This window comes from Oryza sativa, chromosome 10, assembly GCF_034140825.1.
Source record: "Oryza sativa Japonica Group chromosome 10, ASM3414082v1".
In the NCBI taxonomy this organism is placed as follows: domain Eukaryota; kingdom Viridiplantae; phylum Streptophyta; class Magnoliopsida; order Poales; family Poaceae; genus Oryza; species Oryza sativa.
Window position 1 is genome coordinate 9,502,992 of NC_089044.1, and position 21,995 is coordinate 9,524,986.

At 42.5% G+C, this 21,995-nt stretch overlaps 1 protein-coding gene across 1 annotated transcript; it reads left to right on the forward strand.

The window, feature by feature from the left end:
• The first annotated feature begins 5,012 nt into the window (after positions 1-5,012).
• On the forward strand, positions 5,013-20,529 carry LOC107276503 (wall-associated receptor kinase 2). The gene is made up of 3 exons (XM_026020736.2): positions 5,013-5,916; positions 19,125-19,289; positions 19,385-20,529. Exons 1-3 carry the CDS (start codon positions 5,013-5,015, stop codon positions 20,527-20,529), a joined length of 2,214 nt encoding a protein of 737 aa, XP_025876521.1.
• Positions 20,530-21,995: the final 1,466 nt, after the last annotated feature.

The following is a 21,995-nucleotide window of genomic DNA, read 5'->3' on the forward strand; positions in this document are numbered from 1 at the left end:
GGCGGTGAAAATGGAAGAAAACGGTGTGAGTTTCTCGGGTGCAAAGGTTAGTATTTAAAGCACTGGAATAACGGTCGGGAAACGGCAGAGTGCGAATCTTGCTCGGAGTTGATGTATGGCAAATTCGAAACATTACCAAATATTCCGGACTTGGGGGGCATGTGTTAATGACCAAATTTGGTAATATCAGCATCGGAAAGGAAGATTAGATCGAAGCGGAATCAAAGATAAGGATTATCGCGGGAACAGAGTAAGAATCGGCTGGAGTCCGGATCGGCTACGATCGGATCGGCTAAATTCGAGTCAGACTTGTTTTGGTGATGCAGCTGATTCCGACAATACGACTTGGTGTACAACATCGGGTTGAGTTGATATGCTTCAAGGTGATTGCCACGCATGGATAGAGTCCTGGGAAGGCAATTGTATCTATTAATTAGGATATTTTATGTAATTTACTTAGAGATATGTTTGGGCAAAAGTCTGCCGTAAAGACTTATGGTATCTTAGAGTTTGTTAGAGATAAGAGTCGTGTCCGATATGGGCATAGTTTGTAATTTGCGGGTATAAATTGACCCCGAACCCTATGTAATCAATGAACACACACGTTCAATACAATCTCGGCGCATCGCCACCCTTTTACTTTCATTTTGTTTCGACGAGTTCTTGCTTTCGGGTTGAGCTGCATCGGTTTCGATATTCAACAAGAGGTAAAACTTGTTATGGCGGCTTGCGTTCTCGGGATTAGTGCTTCCATCTTTATGATACTCTAATCTTGTTTATGTAATTCGTCGAGTTATCATATATCTTACGTAATCTCTGACAGTATCGCTATCTAACCTACAATTGGGTAACATCTGTCGGTAGAGGGCAGCCGATTAGGTTAGACATCGATGTTGACTTAGATTATACAAGATATCTACCACTCTATGAAACTTCCAGCGGCCTGATTGTCTAGATATTGTTCTTCTTTTCATACTTAATGTTGCATCAATTGAGTTTGATCTATTAAGTCGTGCTTAGAATATCAATCTTTAGCCTGCCTTCTGGTTGCCGATTAGGGTAGCATCGGGGTTTCAGCCGATCTTACCTGATTTAACTATATTTGCTTTATATGCTTCATTGATATGAAGAATCTGCCCTTTATATTAAGATCGTGTAGCATTTAGGTATATTATGCTTTTGTTTGATATATCCTGCTTGCTTTTAATATCTTGGTATAGAGTAGTATCGGAGTATTAGCCGATACGTGCTAGATCTATTTGATCGGTTATGCCATGAACATATATAGTCTCGTTGTTAGTATATATTTTAATCTAAGTGATTTATACTGTCTCGGCATGGTGACCGATCTATCCCAATCACTTGATTTAAGTATATATTGACATAAAGATTATATAATGTTAATATCTACAGCCGATTGAACATATTTAGTTCTTTATTATTTACCTATAACTGCCGATCGATGCATATATGACATCGGCTCAAAGATAAACGATATGTCATCGGCACTTAGCCGATCGGCTATCGTTTATGGATTTAACCACAGTTTCTTTGCCTTTACTTCTTGTTGATTGATCAAATCAACTGGCACGCTTGTATACCCGAAGGCGAGTTTTGGACCTGCACTGGAGTTAAGCAGATCTTCCAGGCCTCGTGTTTTCCATCAACACCGACCACCCATACGCCCCCATGGCAACAACGAGGACGAGGACAGCGGCGACGGCGACAACGACGACCGGCGGCTTCGAGAAATGACGTCGACGAGGAGAGTGGCGACGGCTTTGGATGCAGATGACGTAAACACCTGCAAGCGAAAATCCACTCACAAAAATAACGATTTTCGCAGACCATTTGGTGCATGCAAGTCGTTCCACCGCATGCGATAACTGGATTTGATCATATGGAAAAATGCATTTCGTAGCAGTGACTGGCAGCAATATGGTGTTCTGTAGTAATGAAGGCTTCGTTACAATTGGCAGTTTAATTCATTTTGCTCGTGGTAGGTCATGCAACTGTGGAAGTTGAAGTTGCAGTCGATATACCTGATCGAGATGTACAGCATAACGAAATGCACGGCGCTATACCATACAAGTCTTTCTGTTCTTCTTTTCTTATTCTACAATGGCGAAAGATGAGATGGGTTAATTAGCGAACAACTCCATCTCTTTCTTTAAGCAAGTTAGAATGGCCACGTTGCATCTAGACTTAGTATGAGCGCAGTACGAAATAGCAGTGGGGTCTGAGCAAACTAGATAGAGTTACAGTCTCCCTTCCATCTACATATGATAAAAAATTTTAGTGGGATCTTCGTGGGGGCTCTCATAGTCTTCACGCCAGTAGTAGGGGCTCGAGACCCTGCCGCCCCAAGCTGGATCCGCCCCTGTATGAGCGGGTCTTTTTTAATTTTCTTCTCCTGCAAAGGAGAAAGAAAGATGGGATGGGATGGCTGTTAATTAAGTCAACAGATCTGGTCCTTTATTAAAGTAGGCTAGAATGGCACCCTTGCATCTAATTAAGCAAGTTTGCAACAAAGTAAAGGTCAACGATACTTAATGTTATTGTAAACTAAAAACTTAGTATATGCCAGTAATTATTTGTATACAGCTGTGTAGAGCTTTGCAGGATTCTAATTTTGTGGTAACTGGGCAATGTAGTTGATCTAACCGTTATCATTCAATTGGGAACATATCATATGCACATTTGGCTTGGCATGTATATGTGTGAATGACGAATTTCGTGTCAACTAGCCTGCTTCACTTGCCATCGATCTGTGGGTACATCTATTATCTTTCTTCCCGCTTGTGATGCAGATCGGGCTGGACTTCATCACCACACGTCTCCTTGCCATTGTGCGCCTCCCGCTCACTGTCGCGCAGGGTTTACATTACCGTCGGTAACCGCGCGGTTACTGCGGTTACCGGTCTTACCGTGGGGCACGGTAATAGAAAAAACCACGGTTAACCTCCGTAAATTTAAATAAATTTAAAAAATAATTTGAATTTTTGATAAATTTTGTATGGTTTCGTACGGTTTTTCACAGTTACCGCGTGGTAACCGTGCTTACTGCCGGTGCACGGTAACCCCGGCCCCGGCGGCTTCGCTGTCACGTCAACGAAGCTACCGCCGTCGTCGTCTAACGCAACTGTTGTCAATGCCACATCCCATGTACCCCGCTCTACACTGCCGCTGCGATCACCATGTGCCTCCTCGTTGTCGTGGCCTCCCGCTCGTTGTCGCCCCAACGAGGTTGCTGTCGTTGTCTACCGCCGTCGTCGTCAGGGCCACATCCCGCGCCTCTCCCTCGACTCCACCACCGCGCCTCCGCGCGCCTCTTCGCCAACACGGCCTTCTTCGCCTCCGCCCCTACGCGGCCTCCACCGCCTCTGCCCCACGCGGATTTGGCCATTGGCATGGATTTGGGGGGCCACCGCTGCCTCCGCCTCCGCCTCCATCGGCGTTGAGGAAGCCCGTGGCGACAACAGGGTTGGGTGTGGACATGAGGCGGCGAGCTCGAGCGCCACCATGCCCATCTGCCCCACCTCGAGCTCGAGGATGGGAATGGGCTCGAGGAGCAGTGGGAGAAGAGGAAGAGGGGAGAAAGGGGAGGAAAGAAAAGGGTTGTAGAGACTAACATACGGGTCCCAGTGTCATACTTAGAGTATAGAGTTTAGCAATGAGTTTAGCTTGCCAAATCAATTTCATAGCTGGCTATATAGATGTTTGGAGTGTTTGATTTGGGTAGTCTGTTGAAGATGCTCTAATTACTATAAGAAATGATAGGTACGTTTCACTTACGTCACAAAAACTGAAATTTACGTCATGACTTGAAATTTGTGATGTTCGTATGATGAAAATTCATTTGTCACCTATTATGCGTCTCTAATCAAGTTTTATGACAAAAACTTTTTTTGGCATTAATCTAGTAACGATCCTTCTATCATCATTGAGTCTATGACACCCATTTCTATCATTATTGAGCCTAGAAATCGTCTGAACTCACTAAACTTTGATGAGTAGATGCCACGTCAGATAGAAAACGTCATAAAAATTTTAGCACACCATGATATGGAGCTGACATGGCATATTTTTTTGTCAATTTATTTTGTCACAAAATTTCTTGTGGCCTGCGAAGTCCCATACAATGATCAATTTATGGGTCATGCCCAGTTACAGGCCCGATTTAGGTTTTTAATCCAATATTTAGCTTATATGTTTTATACTCCAAGGCCCTCTTTGTTTAGGCTTAGATTTTTTTATTTAGGTTTTCAATCTAATATTTTGGCTTATACTTCCTCCGTTTCATATTATAAGACTTTCTAGCATTGCCCACATTCATATATAGGTTAATGAATCTAGACATATAAGTGTGCCTAGATTCATTAACATCTATATCAATATAGGCAATGCTAGAAAGTCTTATAACCTAAAACGGATGTAGTATGTTTTATAAGCCGGTGGCTTTGAGCCATATCTCCATCTAACATAAGGAAAAAAAGCTACATGAAGCTTTTTTTTTTTTTGCTTAATAATGTAAGAATGGCTTATATGTCTTTGAAAAAACAAAAAAAAAAAACTAGTCGTTTGTTTAGGTGGAGTTTTGACTCAAACTTTCTTATAAGCCTAGAAAGCCGAAATAACAATGCAATTGATCTAGTAACTGTTTCTCGGATTAATTAGTGATTATCATAATGATTTATTGACTAACGTGGCTTAACGAGACTTCCTGTTTCATTTGTAAATAGTAATATATATCTAGGTGAAACAGATATGTAACGAGGGGAGGTGCCTCTTACTGTCCTACCTCATCATATCATAATTAGAAAGACTTAGAAAGTCTAGGTCTTTTTACTATTAATTGATCTGTTTTCGGTAGGTAGAATTAACAAAAGGGATGAGAATTAACTATATTTCAACAGCCCCGGACCTTTATTTAAGCAGGCCAGCCAGAACGAACACCGTGCATCTAATAACCAGATTACATCGAGTCAGTGACTCCAGCGTTGTCAATATATATGGAGCTTTTGCTTCTTGTGTTTCTTCTTCTGGCGGCTATGTCAGCCGCCGTGGAGAGCATCACGAGCACGGCGGTGAAAACGGGGTGCCAGGAGCGCTGCGGCGGCGTGGACATCCCCTACCCTTTCGGCATCGGGCCCGGATGCTCCCGCCACGGCTTCGAGCTCTCGTGTGTCAGCAACGGCAGCGGCGCCGGCCCGATCGCGGTGCTCGCCGGCACGTCGATCCAGGTGACGCGCCTGTCCGTCGAGCCGGCCGAGTCGCAGGTGATGCTCCCCGTGGGGTGGCAGTGCTACAACACCTCGCAGCCGACCAGGACATACCCCGACTGGAGCCGCGCGAAGACGGAGATGAACCGCGGCGGAGTGTACCGCATCTCCAACACCCACAACATGCTGGTCGTGCTCGGCTGCAACACCGTCGGCTACACTGAGAGCTTGAGGAGCGAGGGAGGCGCCTACTCCAGCACATACTACATCGGCTGCATGTCCTACTGCAACAACTCGGCGAGCGCGCAGGACGGCCAGTGCGCCGGCGTCGGCTGCTGCCACGTCGACATCCCACCGGGGCTCACCGACAGCTCCGTCAACTTCCGGGTGTACGACCACACCGGTATGGTGGACTACAGCCCCTGTGACTACGCCTTCCTCACCGACCGGACCAACTACAGCTTCCGGCGAGCCGACCTCATCAAGATGGACAAGAACCGGAACGTTCCGGTGTGGCTTGACTGGGCGATCCGCGAGAACGGCTCCATGTCCTGCGCTGAGGCCAAGGGCAAGCCAGGGTACGCCTGTGTCAGCGTCCACAGCGAGTGCGTCGACTCTACTAATGGTCCGGGTTACAACTGCAAGTGTACCGCAGGCTACGAGGGAAACGCCTATGCTCCTGATGGATGTACTAGTAAGTAACAATTTCCTTCTATCAGTACATTTGTTACATACCATTTACCTCCCTCCATCCCATTTTAGATACAGTTATGGGTTTTTTGTGTTCAAATTTTAACCATCCGTCTTATTCGTCTTATTTAAAAAATTTATGTAAAAATTTAAAAAAAGTCACACATAAACACATAAAATACTATTCGTGTTTTATCATCTAATAACAATAAACATACTAATCATAAAATAAATTTCAAATAAGATGGACAGTCAAATGTTAGACATATGTCACGCCCGGAATTTCTATCCAAAATTCCAAACGCTTACATGTGTGTGAACCCTCGTCCAGGAATCAGCCGAGGCACACAATAACAAATTGATAATAGAGTGCAGTTATTACTCTAATTAATAAGCGAATAAAATGTCATTACAGAGGTAGATAGTTCCTCTCAATCAATAAAGATCTAAGCAGCGGAAAGATAAGATAAACGGCGCAGACGACTCCACTCCACAGGCAGCTTGACCAGGGCTACACCTAATCCTCCACACCATCAGCATCACTGTAGAACTCTTCCTCTGATGAATGATTGCAAGGTGAGTATATGACATACTCAGCAAGTCACGCAGCAAATATGCAAGTGCACAGGATCACAAAGGATGGCATAATAGGGTTTCATTTGTATAAACAGCATTTAATAAACATTTCAGAATTTAATAAAACAGTTAAGTAATAATTAATCAATATTAATCCAACGCTATACAACATACCCTGTTGTATAGGCCCAACCATTCTGAACAACCATACCCGGCTATACAGATCTATCTCCAAACCAGGAATATACCATTCCAAACCAGGAGCTAAACAAATTATTACCATTTATAGCATCTATTATCATGATGAGAGGTGTGAGACTAATCACGAAAGACATTGTTAGACCCGCCCATAACCGCGGGCACGGCTATTCGAATAGTTTTACTCTGATCAGAGGTGTACCACTGTACCCACAAGACACAGCCCCACATCATGTCACCATGTGCCTCAATACCACCACGGTACCTCGGAAAGGAGCTGTGACAGTACCCCTCGCACAACACAATCCACCGCAGCGCACCATTCCTGGATCATAATCACCCCCTTATAAACAAGGCATGGACTCCCCAGCGACCCCCGTGGGCTTATCTCCGCCACTTCTCAGTCTGGTGCCCCGCAATGAACCATGCTATACAAAAGGTAAAGCCGTTGCCCACGCTGGCTTGTGGTTGGCACGATTAATGTTTCACAACCGAAACTCGTGAACCGGTCCTTAATTGTCATGAGCACGACTCTCAAAACCATGTGCTCACAACCCACCATTATCAAGTTTTAGTTGGCAAATAATTAATTAACCAATCACGATTGACCATCGTGAGCTATCATTAAGCCATCATTAAATAATAGTGAGTCATAAGTTATCCCAATAGTGTGCTATTGTTTCTAAGCATGGCTAAGCAATCACATCTAATATCTAGCTGAACCAATATATATAAAGCTCAACTAGTCAAGTTATAATAACCCAAGGTATCAAGGAATAAAGTAATCAAGAACAAAAGGCTATAACAAACAATAGGTTGATTCCACCCAATGACATTCGAAAATAAATGCAATATTTGAATAGAAACAATAGCTTTAAATGGGATCAACATGCTTAAAGGGTTGTTTGGGATCTGTGTGACTTGCCTTGCTGGCCTTGGAACTCTTCAAATTCTTCTCCTGCGAAAACGGACTCTCCGAAAACGTCGGAATCTAAACAGAAAAGAGCAAAAACACCAAAACAGCACATAAACAAGCATGAACAGAACATGTGGATATTTTTATCATGTAGATCTCAATTTTAGAAAAATTTAGAGACTTGAACCAACTAAATCCGAGCTAAGATGAATTAGTTATGAATTTTTAAAGATTAAATCGGATTAAAACACTTATATGGATTTTAATAGAATTATGACGCAATAATGAATTATTTTTGAAAAGGAAAAGGAAATTATTGCGTCAGCGGCTAGGGTTTGCGGTGGACCGGGCGCACGGCAGCGGTTCACGGGAACGAACGGCCGAGATCGATCCATCCAAAACGGACGGCCGAGATCGATCGGGTCTACGGCGGCTCACGGCAGACGGACCCTGATGACGTCAGCGGTGACGTCACCACCGGCGGCGGCTCGGGCTTGCACACTCGCCGGCGAACGACGGCGCTTCGGCACGAACAGAGGGCACCAGGACGTAGAGCGCGACGCGGCGAACTCACCGATGACCAAAACGTCGGCGGAAGATCAACGGACGGCGACGGCGACGAGGAAGAAGCGACGGCGGTCTTCGGCTTGACGACGACGGCGGTGCTCCGGCGATCTACAGCGGCAGCGAAGGGGCGGACGAGGACGGCGGTGACTTGGCGACCACGATGGCAACCTCCCCGAGCGACGACGACGACCGGAACTCAAATCTCCTTCTTCTTCAAAACTCAAATCTCTGCGGCGATTGTCGGCATAATTCTTATGACGAGACTGAGCCACTCGCAATCTTTCTTGAATGATCTTTACCTTTTCTTCTGCTTCCCTTAGGATATCCGTCCCGAAAACTTGACGTTCTCCCGTTTGATCCCACAAAAGCGGAGTGCGGCACTTCCGACCATACAGTGCTTCGTAAGAAGCCATCTGAAGACTAGCTTGATAACTGTTGTTGTACGAAAATTCTGCATAAGGTAGATTCTTATCCCAACTTCCACCGAAGTCTAAAGCACAAGCTCTCAACATGTCTTCCAAAATCTGATTTACCCTTTCGGTTTGTCCGTCTGTCTGCAGATGATAAGCAGTACTAAAGTTCAGCTTAGAACCCATCTCTTCCTGAAGCTTCTTCCAAAAATTTGAAGTAAACTGACTACCTCGATCAGACACTATTTTCTTAGGGACGCCATGCAAACACACAATCCTTGCCATATACAATTCCGCCAACCGACTTCCAGAATAAGTTGTCTTTACTGGGATGAAATGAGCCACTTTGGTAAGTCTGTCGACTATCACCCAAATAGAGTCATGGCCTGATGACGTTCTGGGTAGACCAGTGATGAAATCCATTCCGATTTCCTCCCATTTCCATTCAGGAATCTTCAAAGGCTGCAGCAAACCTACGGGTTTCTGATGTTCTGCCTTGACTCGCTGACAAACATCACATACTGCTACGTATTCTGCGATTTCACGCTTCATACTTGCCCACCAAAATCTTTCCTTGAGATCCTGGTACATCTTGGTACTACCAGGGTGAATGGAGTATAAAGTATCATGAGCTTCTTTCAGAATTGCATCTTTTAAATCTTTGTTGTCGGGGACGCAGATTCTCTCACCCAACCATACAGTTCCTTGCTCATCTTCCAAGAAACCGATAGCTTTTCCTCTTCTTATATTCTTCTTGATTTCTTGAATATCAGGATCATTAATTTGGGCTTCTCTAACTTGATCAATTAGAGTGGGCTTCGCTTCTAAGGCTGCAACAAAACCTCTACTGACAATTCCCAAATTTAATCTTTCAAATTCCTTGCATAATTCCAATGGTAACTGTCGTCCTTCCGTAGCATTGCAATAGCCTTTCCTGCTAAGAGCATCTGCTACAACATTAGCCTTTCCCGGGTGATAATGAATTCCCATGTCATAATCCTTAATTAATTCCAACCATCTCCTTTGTCTCATGTTCAGATCCGGCTGAGTAAAGATATATTTTAAACTCTTGTGATCGGTGTACACCTCTGTACGAGTACCGAAAAGATAATGACGCCAAATCTTCAACGCATGAACCACTGCAGCTAATTCAAGATCATGAGTAGGGTAGTTCTTCTCATGCGGACGTAACTGATGAGATGCGTAGGCAACCACCTTCCCATCTTGCATCAGAACACATCCTAACCCAAGCTTAGATGCATCGCAATACACTTGGAAACCCTTCTTTGGATCAGGCAAAATCAAGATGGGTGCTGATATTAAGCGACTTTTCAACTCTTGAAAACTCTGCTCACATTCTTCTGACCACTTGTACTTTACATCTTTCTGAAGCAGTCGTGTCATGGGCTTAGCAATCTTGGAGAAATTCTCTATAAATCTCCGATAATAACCTGTGAGGCCTAGGAAACTGCGGATCTCTGAAACTGTCTTTGGTTGTTTCCAGTTGGTTACGGATTCCACATTACTAGGATCAACGGCAACTCCTCCTGCTGAGATGACGTGACCAAGGAACTTCACTTCAGACAACCAAAATTCACACTTGCTAAACTTAGTATACAGTTGATGTTCTCGTAGCTTCTCTAGTGCAAGACGAAGATGTTCTTCATGCTCTTCTTTGGTTCGGGAGTAGATAAGAATGTCATCAATAAAGACCACCACAAACTTGTCTAGGTATTCCATAAACACCTTATTCATCAAGTTCATGAAGAAAGCGGGGGCATTGGTAAGTCCAAAAGACATAACAGTACATTCAAACAACCCATACCTAGTGGTAAAAGCTGTTTTAGGTATATCTTCCTCTTTGATTCTCAACTGGTGATACCCTGATCGAAGATCTATCTTGGAGAAAACAGTGGCACTTTTAAGCTGATCAAACAAATCATCAATTCTGGGTAGCGGGTACTTATTCTTGATAGTCACATCATTTAGTGCACGATAGTCCACACACATCCTCTGGATATGATCTTTCTTTTCCACAAAAATAACTGGAGCTCCCCATGGAGATGAACTCGGTCTGATGTATCCTTTCTGAAGCAAATCGTCCACTTGCCTCTTGACTTCTGCCAACTCATTGGCTGCCATTCTATAAGGTCTCTTATGGATCGGAGTTATTCCTGGTACCAAATCTATTCTGAACTCTATATCCCTTTTAGGCGGCATACCAGGTAAATCGTCTGGGAACACATCACGATACTCCCGGACTACAGGAATCTCTTCCAAAGTTATTTGGTTCAGTCTTGACCTTAAAGACTCGGAAGACGATGCATGAACAGTTACAACTCGACCATCATTACTAGTGAGAGTTACTTTTCTGTTAGCACAGTTTATCACACCTTTATATCTGGCTAACCAGTCCATCCCTAGGATGACATCAAGGTCTTTGGATTCTAACAAGATAAGATTGGCCAGAAATGGTACTCCTTGAATTTCTATTCTGACGGAGGGGCTACGTCGCAAAGAGAGTACTTGATTACTTGGGGTACTAACCATCAAAGGACGTCTAAGATCTTCTACTTCCATCCCATGATTTCCCGCAAAACTCATAGATAAGAATGAATGTGTAGCACCAGAATCGAAAAGCACTGTTGCAGGAACTGAGTTAACAAGAAACGTACCCAAAATCACATCTGGAGCACCTTGAGCTTCTGCAGCAGCAACATGATTGACATGGGCCTTTGATGCTGGTACGGTAGAGTTGCTCTGGGTAGGGACAACCTTCACGCGTCGGGGCTTCGGACACTTGTCAGCGTAATGTCCTGGGTCTCCACAGTTGAAACACACCATGGGCTTGCTGCCTTGCTCCTTCTTGGCAGGTTGTTGCTGTGTCGAAGCTGCAACATGGCGTGGAGCTTGATTGCGGATGTTGTTGCCCGCATTGTTGTTGAAGAACTGACGTTGCGGACGAACAACAGACGAAGAACCTCCCTGTGGCATGGACTGGGGTCCTAAAGTAAGACGCGGCCTTTGACTATTCCCCTGTTGTGCCTTGAATTGAGCAATCCGGCGTTTCTTCTGCTCCATGCGGTTGTACTTGTCCTCTTGACGAATAGCCTTATCCACTAACTTCTGGAAATCATGATAATCCCCAGTCATGAGTGAGTAAGAAAGCTCATCATTAAGTCCTTCCAAGAACTTCTCCTGGCGCTCTTCATCAGTGCGTACATCTTCCGGAGCATAACGAGCCAAACGATTGAACTCGTGCAGATACTCCGTAACAGAGCGAGACCTCTGGGTGAGCGACCTGAATTCCTTCTTCTTGAGAGACACCACTCCCGATGGTATATGCGTCTTCCGGAAAGCAGCGGTGAACTCAAGCCAAGTGATAGGTTCAGCAGTAGTCCTATTCAGGCGGAAGTGATCCCACCATTCAGAGGCAGGGCCATGCAGCTGGTGTGATGCAAATGAGACCTTCTCCTGATCAGTGCATTGAAGCAAATCCAACTTCTTCTCTATGGCATGCAGCCAATCACCAGCTTCAACAGGATTAGTGGTGCTAGAAAAAGTAGGCGGCCTCACACGAAGAAATTCTGCTAACTTGTTCTGGGGAGGTGCATGGTTATTTCCCTGGTTCTGCTGGTTCTGGAGTTGCTGCATCATCATGTTCATGAGCTGTGCCTGTTGAGCCAGAACTTGGGCAAGTGTAGGATTCTCTCCATTGTTGTTGTTATTGTTGTTGTTGTTGGGGCCATTCCCGTTGCTGTGAGTGAGCACCATCTGGCATGGACAGGACACAAGAAGAGAAACCGGGGAAAACTACTTAGGACAGGGAATTAATTTTTCTTTTATTGATCTTAAGTGAGTTTCATTATTACAAAACTGAAGACTCTCACACCACTGAACTCACCAACTACCTAACACTCGAAAGCAAACAAACACATGCACTTACATCCCACCACTGATGTAAATCACATGCGAGACACACACAAACAAACTTAAACAAACAAACTAACACAACGATCTAAGACAACGACTTGACAAGGCATTTTAGTTCTTCCGGGCATCGGAGTTGATTGAAGGCTCGTTCGGCTCGTCTTCATCATCTTGAGTAGCTCCCCACTCAATCTTGGAATGAGTGTGCTTGGATTCTTCTTCTTCATCATCACTTACATTGACGACTGGAGGATCCGCTGGGGCTGGGGTAACTTCTTTTTCCACCACACGGACCTTTGGCGCCAATTGGTAGCGAGGGACAAATAGAGCTCTCTTCCTTGCGGTAAGACGAATTCTGGCCTTCTGCGGTGGTGCTTCTCCCTTCAATGCGGCTAGTTCCTTCTCCAAACGATCCACCTTGTCCTCTAACTTGCAAATCTTACCACGATTCCGGTCTTCACGATCTTGAGCTGCTAACACAGTCTCCGCACGGGTTTCATCCATAGCCCACAGCATCTCAACCAAATGCCTTGTGGTAGCATCGATCTCAATTCCTTCAGTCTCAAGGTAGCTGCCACGGTCACTTCCCTGGGGTTGGCGAGGATGGTAGCGATACTCAGTGTCGGCCAACTGATCACTGTAGCGATCGTGAAGCTCTCCTATGGCGATCCTTGCCACCTCCTGACATGTATGGATGTAGCTTCTTCCTCCAGCTTCGAACATCACTGAGGGGATATCTTCACTATTACTGTTCAAGGTGACTTTGACACGGCACTTCTCTTCATGACGATCATGAGGAATCTGGGCATAAAAAGGGGCAGTCCCAAATCCTTTGACAAAGGACATCGTACGCAACTCCTGGACAAATCCCTCAACTCCAAACAAGTACTCAGGCTTGTAGCGCGGCATCTAAAGACAAGTGAAAGGAGGGAGTTAAGACACTTATCCAATTAATAGCACAAGTTTTTAGATTAATTTGAATAAAGTTAGAAAATCAAAGAAAAAGGTAGGTAAATAAAGTAAACCAAGCTTGCAAGATAAGTTGAAACAGTTGGAAATGAGGTCACAAATTTTGTGCTTTTGAATAACAGGTTCCAAAAGAAAGTTATAAAATCAACATGCTAAATTTATTTTATTGCAGCAAGATTAAATAAAATAATATTGTAAAACTTTTGCTGGTAAATGAGCCATTAGTACAGTAATAGATGTACAGTACTAATAACACTGGAATAAATTTTTGAATGAGAACCACTAAAAGAGATTATGAAGTGCATGTGCTATTAGTTTGGTTTAATTAAAAGAGAAGGGGAGGAGAACAGTTCTACTTTTCCAATATTTTTAGAGGGCTTCTATGGGTAACCATTTGGCATAACCTAGGGTCAAGGAGGCTCTGATACCAACTTGTCACGCCCGGAATTTCTATCCAAAATTCCAAACGCTTACATGTGTGTGAACCCTCGTCTAGGAATCAGCCGAGGCACACAATAAAAAATTGATAATAGAGTGCAGTTATTACTCTAATTAATAAGCGAATAAAATGTCATTACAGAGGTAGATAGTTCCTCTCAATCAATAAAGATCTAAGCAGCGGAAAGATAAGATAAACGGCGCAGACGACTCCACTCCACAGGCAGCTTGACCAGGGCTACACCTAATCCTCCACACCATCAGCATCACTGTAGAACTCTTCCTCTGATGAATGATTGCAAGGTGAGTATATGACATACTCAGCAAGTCACGCAGCAAATATGCAAGTGCACAGGATCACAAATGATGGCATAATAGGGTTTCATTTGCATAAACAGCATTTAATAAACATTTCAGAATTTAATAAAACAGTTAAGTAATAATTAATCAATATTAATCCAACGCTATACAATATACCCTGTTGTATAGGCCCAACCATTCTGAACAACCATACCCGGCTGTACAGATCTATCTCCAAACCAGGAATATACCATTCCAAACCAGGAGCTAAACAAATTATTACCATTTATAGCATCTATTATCATGATGAGAGGTGTGAGACTAATCACGAAAGACATTGTTAGACCCACCCATAACCGCGGGCACGGCTATTCGAATAGTTTTACTCTGATCAGAGGTGTACCACTGTACCCACAAGACACAGCCCCACATCATGTCACCATGTGCCTCAATACCACCACGGTACCTCGGAAAGGAGCTGTGACAGTACCCCTCGCACAACACAATCCACCGCAGCGCACCATTCCTGGATCATAATCACCCCCTTATAAACAAGGCATGGACTCCCCAGCGACCCCCGTGGGCTTATCTCCGCCACTTCTTAGTCTGGTGCCCCGCAATGAACCATGCTATACAAAAGGTAAAGCCGTTGCCCACGCTGGCTTGTGGTTGGCACGATTAATGTTTCACAACCGAAACTCGTGAACCGGTCCTTAATTGTCATGAGCACGACTCTCAAAACCATGTGCTCACAACCCACCATTATCAAGTTTTAGTTGGCAAATAATTAATTAACCAATCACGATTGACCATCGTGAGCTATTATTAAGCCATCATTAAATAATAGTGAGTCATAAGTTATCCCAATAGTGTGCTATTGTTTCTAAGCATGGCTAAGCAATCACATCTAATATCTAGCTGAACCAATATATATAAAGCTCAACTAGTCAAGTTATAATAACCCAAGGTATCAAGGAATAAAGTAATCAAGAACAAAAGGCTATAACAAACAATAGGTTGATTCCACCCAATGACATTCGAAAATAAATGCAATATTTGAATAGAAACAATAGCTTTAAATGGGATCAACATGCTCAAAGGGTTGTTTAGGATCTGTGTGACTTGCTTTGCTGGCCTTGGAACTCTTCAAATTCTTCTCCTGCGAAAACGGACTCTCCGGAAACGTCGGAATCTAAACAGAAAAGAGCAAAAACACCAAAACAGCACATAAACAAGCATGAACAGAACATGTGGATATTTTTAACATGTAGATCTCAATTTTAGAAAAATTTAGAGACTTGAACCAACTAAATCCGAGCTAAGATGAATTAGTTATGAATTTTTAAAGATTAAATCGGATTAAAACACTTATATGGATTTTAATGGAATTACGACGCAATAATGAATTATTTTTGAAAAGGAAAAGGAAATTATTGCGTCAGCGGCTAGGGTTTGCGGTGGACCGGGCGCACGGCAGCGGTTCACGGGAACGAACGGCCGAGATCGATCCATCCAAAACGGACGGCCGAGATCGATCGGTTCTACGGCGGCTCACGGCAGACGGACCCTGATGACGTCAGCGGTGACGTCACCACCGGCGGCGGCTCGGGCTTGCACACTCGCCGGCAAACGACGGCGCTTCGGCACGAACGGAGGGCACCAGGACGTAGATCGCGACGCGGCGAACTCACCGATGACCAAAACGTCGGCGGAAGATCAACGGACGGCGACGGCGACGAGGAAGAAGCGGCGGCGGTCTTCGGCTTGACGACGACGGCGGTGCTCCGGCGATCTACAGCGGCGGCAAAGGGGCGGACGAGGACGGCGGTGACTTGGCGACCACGATGGCAACCTCCCCGAGCGACGACGACGACCGGAACGGCAGCGGCGAAGGGGCGGACGAGGACGGCGGTGACTTGGCGACCACGATGGCAACCTCCCCGAGCGACGACGACGACCGGAACGGCGGCGGCGCACGGCTGGAGCGACGGCGACGACGGCGACTCGAGGTTACACGGCGCTAGGGCGCTTCCGACGACGAGTGACGAACGCGAGGGTGGCGGTGGGTAGAGGAGACACCGGGGATCCTTTTATAGGGGCAAGGAGGCAGCGGCGAAGGCCCACGGCGACCGGCGACGCGAAGGAAACCTAGGGGTTCGGAGGAAAGAGACCGATCCGATTCGACCTCGAATCCACGAACTTCCAAAGCGATTTAGAGGATGATTCCAAAAGAGAAAAGGTAGAGGAGATCTCGGGAAACATTTCCCCTCAATCGATTTCACCAGATCGGGAAAGACGCGGCCGAATTGGAAAGCGGCGGCGGCGCTAGGGTTTCGGCCGGCAGTGGCGCGAGGAAGACGATGACCTGACAGGCGGGCCCCACCTGTCAGCGAGCGAGGGCGCGCGCGCAGCTGCGGCGGACTGGGCCGACTTGGGCCGGGGAGAGAGACAGAAGGTTTTGGGCCGACTTTCGGCCCAAAGCCAAAAGAGACTTTTAAAAACCTTTTTTTCAATTTAAATTATTCATGAAATACAATTCCATTTATTAAAAATACTTCCTTAGCTCAAATAAATCCCAGAAAAATCTAGGAATTATAGAATTAAGCAAAGTATTTAATGAAATTTTATCTGGCCCCATTTTATGTTGGAATTTATTAATTAAAATTAGATCTTCTCTTCTAGGCTTTTAAAAATAAATTCTAATAATTCCATTTAAACAACAATTTATATATTTAGGATTTTTAGGGTGTGACAACATAGAAACCCATAACTACACTTAAAATGGGACGGAGGAAGTACTATAGATCATCACATCTCTGACATGACATCTGACGGATCAACATGACTCGTTAGACATATGGCTACTGGGGAGGACCCATCACAGATGTGAGGTTATCTGTGACGAGTTGTAGTTATAATCTGTGATAGATGATCTGTGACGGGTGACAAACCATGGCTCGTCACAGATGACATGCCCATCTGTCATTGGCTAACTATTATGAATCATCATAGATGCGACCACTCATCTCTGACAGGTCTTAACTACCACACGTCAAAGATAATGCTATCTCTGGCAGGTGGTAGTTACGACTTGTCAATGATGAGTGAAAATTCAAATTTTCAATTTTTTCACACAATCTTATATGGAGATATGCTCTATACAAATAACTGGTTCTTATTAAGTATCATTACTGGTTCATAACATGAACAAACTCTAATAATTCATCATGTTTATTGAGTATTGAACCAAGAGAGATACTTAAATAATAGCTCTTTCATATTAAGTTGGATGCAAACAAATTTTACATTAAAATTGTAGAGCAATGAGATCTATAACTTTGTAGGTGGTGACATTCCCATTAGAGAGTTTGCATGCACGAATATGCATTTGAAATTTTTAGATATTAATTTGGATAATTTAAATTGTTGCATTATTTGGATAATTTCTCAAATGATTTCAGATGAAGACCAACCCTATATCAAAATTATAGATCTTGACTAGATTTATAATATATTATTTGACAATTGTTTCATTTTAAATGTTTACATGCCTAAATATGTGTTAGAGGTTTTGGATAAAAAAAATGTGTTAGAGGTTCTAGGTGGATATTTGAATTTTTAAATGACTTCGGATGAGGAATGAGCTCTATATCCAAATTATAGATCTTCATGAGAACTACAAGATCATAGTTGAATGTTAAAATCGTTTACATGCCCAAATATATGTTAGAAGTTTACATGTCCAAATTCTTGAAATTTTCAAATTACTTCTGACGAAAACAAACTATAAATGAATGTTGCGGAGCTCAATCATATCTGTAACTTTGTAGTTGATTTTTTCCTAATTGAATTCATGGATTGCCAAATATGAAATATATGTCATGGACATGAAGAGACAAAATAAATAGCATATGATTTTTAAGCAAGAAGGGTTATATAGATGAGATGGTAAGGAGGCTATGTGTGAGGCGCGTCTTGGGTCAAATCATTATACCTGATGCATGTGTATTTTTGCATCAAGAATTGCATTACATGCGACTTTCAATACACAGCTACAACCTAGAAATTTCAAAAATGGGACGTCGCTACCACTTTTGATTCAAACCATGAAAAGACAAGCATAGGGGTATTTGTCAAGGGGTCGATACAATACTATTACCAGTGGTAGTGGCATCACTGCCGGTTTATGGCTTCTTTTGTTTGTAAAATTCTTTCATCTATACTTTTTGCTGTTGTAGTTGTTCATACTTCTTTCTTATTATTGCTACCTACACTATGCAACACATAGCCTGAAAGTTACATGACATGCATAGAACTATAGCTTAAGTACACCATTTTTGTAAGGACAAAATTAATACAAACTTTTTAATGCTTTATGTTTATGGTCATTCGAATGTATATAGTAAAAATTCTAGATATATTAGAATTCTAATATGTAAATCATGACGTATCAAGAAAGTATTATTCATCTTCATATATTTCACACCTTGACATTCACAACAAGGAGAGTTGATCATTATTTCCTTTACTATTTGTAAGTGTTCTCCTCATTTGTCAACTTACCCACAATTTGACCTAGATATGGTGTGCCAGGTTATATTGAATGTAGTATAACTATATTACAATTTTAAACTTGGATTGTTCTTATTTTTGGAGATTAGGACTTCTTCATTCACATTCTTAGGGATTTGACTACTGCAATTTTTTAAAAGGCTATTAACTTTTGTATTACCGATAAAAAGTAAACCTGCATGTTGATACAAAAGTTATAAATGGTTAAAAAATGACTTATAAATATCATTTGTCATGATACATTAATTGTGGATGAATTGTTGGTCAATCAATATAAAAAAAAGTTATACTATTAGTTGGAAGATGTTAGTGGTGATGGTTATAAAAATCATGCAGATATCAATGAGTGCGATCGGCCATCTGACTATCCATGCCATGGCATTTGCCAGGACACCGATGGTTCATATGATTGCAAATGCCATCGGGGTTACCAAAACAGTGGTGATCCAAAAGAACAACCCTGCAGCCCAAAGTTCCCCCTCGCAGCACAAATTGCTTTAGGTATTTTGCAAATTGATCTACATTCTTATTTGTTATTTTTTTTACAAAAAATATAACATAAGTGATGCACACTGAAAACCACACAATATTTGTAGGCATCACTCTTGGCATTTCCTTTTTGATCGTTGGTCTCCTATTCATTCTAATGATGCGCCAAAAGAGAAGAATGAATGAATATTTCAGAAAGAATGGTGGTTCAGTACTACAGAAAGTAGAGAACATCAAGATTTTTACCAAGGATGAGCTTAAGAAAATAACAAAGAACAATTCAGAAGTTCTTGGTCAAGGAGGCTTTGGCAAAGTCTATAAAGGGATTCTTGAAGATAACACCTTGGTGGCAGTGAAAGCCTCAATTGAGGTAAATGACGCTCGAAAAGAGGATTTTACCAATGAAGTTATCATCCAATCTCAAATGATTCACACAAATATCATCAAGCTCTTAGGGTGTTGTTTGGAGGTGGATGTTCCAATGTTGGTTTATGAGTTTGCTGCAAATGGAAATCTACAAGACATTCTCCATGGTGACAACAACCGTCGAGTCCCACTCCCACTTGACTTGCGCATGGACATTGCAGTTGAAGCTGCAGAAGGGCTAAGATATATGCACTCATCCGCAAACCGCACCATACGACATGGTGATGTTAAACCAGCCAACATACTTCTGAATGACAAATTCAAACCTAAGATTTCAGACTTCGGGACATCCAAGCTGCTTACCGTGGATAAAGACTTCACTATGTTTGTAGTGGGGAGCATGGGTTACATAGACCCTGTGTTTCATAAAACCGGGCGTTTAACACAAAAGAGTGATGTCTACAGTTTTGGAGTCGTTCTATTAGAGCTCATCACCAGGAAGCCAACAATATATGATGCTAATTGCAGTCTCTTAATTGACTTCCAAAAGGCCTATGAGCAAGAAAATAGTGGGAGGGCAATGTTCGACAAAGATTTTACAATTGAAGAAGAAATATTCATTTTGGAAGAAATTGGTCGATTAGCAATGGAGTGCCTGAAAGAAAAGGTTGAAGAACGGCCTGATATGAAGGAAGTTGCGGAACAACTTGTGATTCTAAGAAGATCTAGGAAGAGCAGACAAGGAAACTACAACATAAGTCCACAACAATTTGAGGAGATGAGTACTGAAGGAACTCCATTGAGCTTGGAAACTGCTGTTAGTGTAAGTAGCTCAGTCCTTTCTGCTCCATCCACTCCAGCCAACAATGACTTCTCCAACGCTTAGATCAACGGAAAAGGAAGAGCTATGAGATGGAGGATATATCTGTGTGACTTACATTATAAATCAGTGTCGTTTCGTTTATTTTTTTTAATAAAAACAAGTCAGTTTTAGCCCACTCATACTTATGTTTTATGTAATTCGAAGTAGAGAAGCCAACTTGTGTGCAATAAAAGATTGTGTTAAGTACTGTCATAGTACAAGATTGTGCTAACTATTGTTCACTTCATATTATCTGTTTTTCTTATATTTGTATTTCAGCTTGTGACAACCGGAATTTTGTGCAATTGATTTGTCCGTCCATGTAATTGTTTATACAATACCATAACTAGTATATGTTTAGATTTCTTTTCAATAGAAGGTGGGTGTAATAACATCGAGATATGTAGTAGTGCTATAAAGAGAAACTAGCATATATCACTGCTATCGTTTTTATAGAATGGATAAAAATCCGTCCAATATATACATTCACAAGTGGATATACACAACCAAATATATCAGACATCTTTTTTATATAATGGATAAATATTCAGGTATTATATCGACAAGTGGATACACAACCAAATATATCAATGGTATCTAGACCATGTCATTAGATTTTTTTTTTGAAACATCAACCTTTTTTTAGATAATGGGAATTTATAAAACCTAGCTTCTACACCAACTGGGTGTATACAGCCACATAAATTCCGAGCGTACTAGCTTAGTCTTACACAAAAGTTTACCACCAAAAGGAGCACAAAGGCTCAAACACCTTACATAACACTAAAGAGAACAAAGACGCCAACACCTATCAAGGCGAAAAGACCATCCAAACCAACCAATGACCAAATTACTGCTTTAACCGTTTCCTTAAGTTCCACCCATCTTTACCAGAAGTGCATGACAATTGCCTCTAGCAGTTTGCATCCTTCCTTCATCACATCACGATCCTCTTCTTTAAGCAACAAGGACCATTGCCAAGCCTAACATGTCCCCCAGAAAATAACTTGCAAGTAAGAGTTAAAGTTGTAGCCATTGAAGACCACATCATTTCTACAGATCCACATTGCCCAAAACAACATCACGATCCCTATTAAGATTTGGTACTTTAGCCTAGATTATATACCCTTTAGTCAAATCCCAAACATATTAGCAACATTGTTAGGCGGATTTATCCCAAAGGTAATAAAAAGAGTACTCCAAACAAATCTAGCCTCAAGACAACCAAAGAAGAGATGTCTTCTAATTTCTTTTTGCTAGATTGTCCTTTCTTAGAATCACTCCCTTCTAAGTTTTTTAGAATCACTCCCTTCTAAATACCACAAGATTATTTTGTTTTTCAAAGGAATTCTAAGTTTCCAAATTAAATTCTTCCTTGGTACTGCATCCTCATACATAATCATTTTATATATGGAGCAAACCGAAAATATTCCGATTTTGTTAACTTTCCAAATAAACTTGTGTCTATGGTTTGAGGGCGTAAAAAGTAC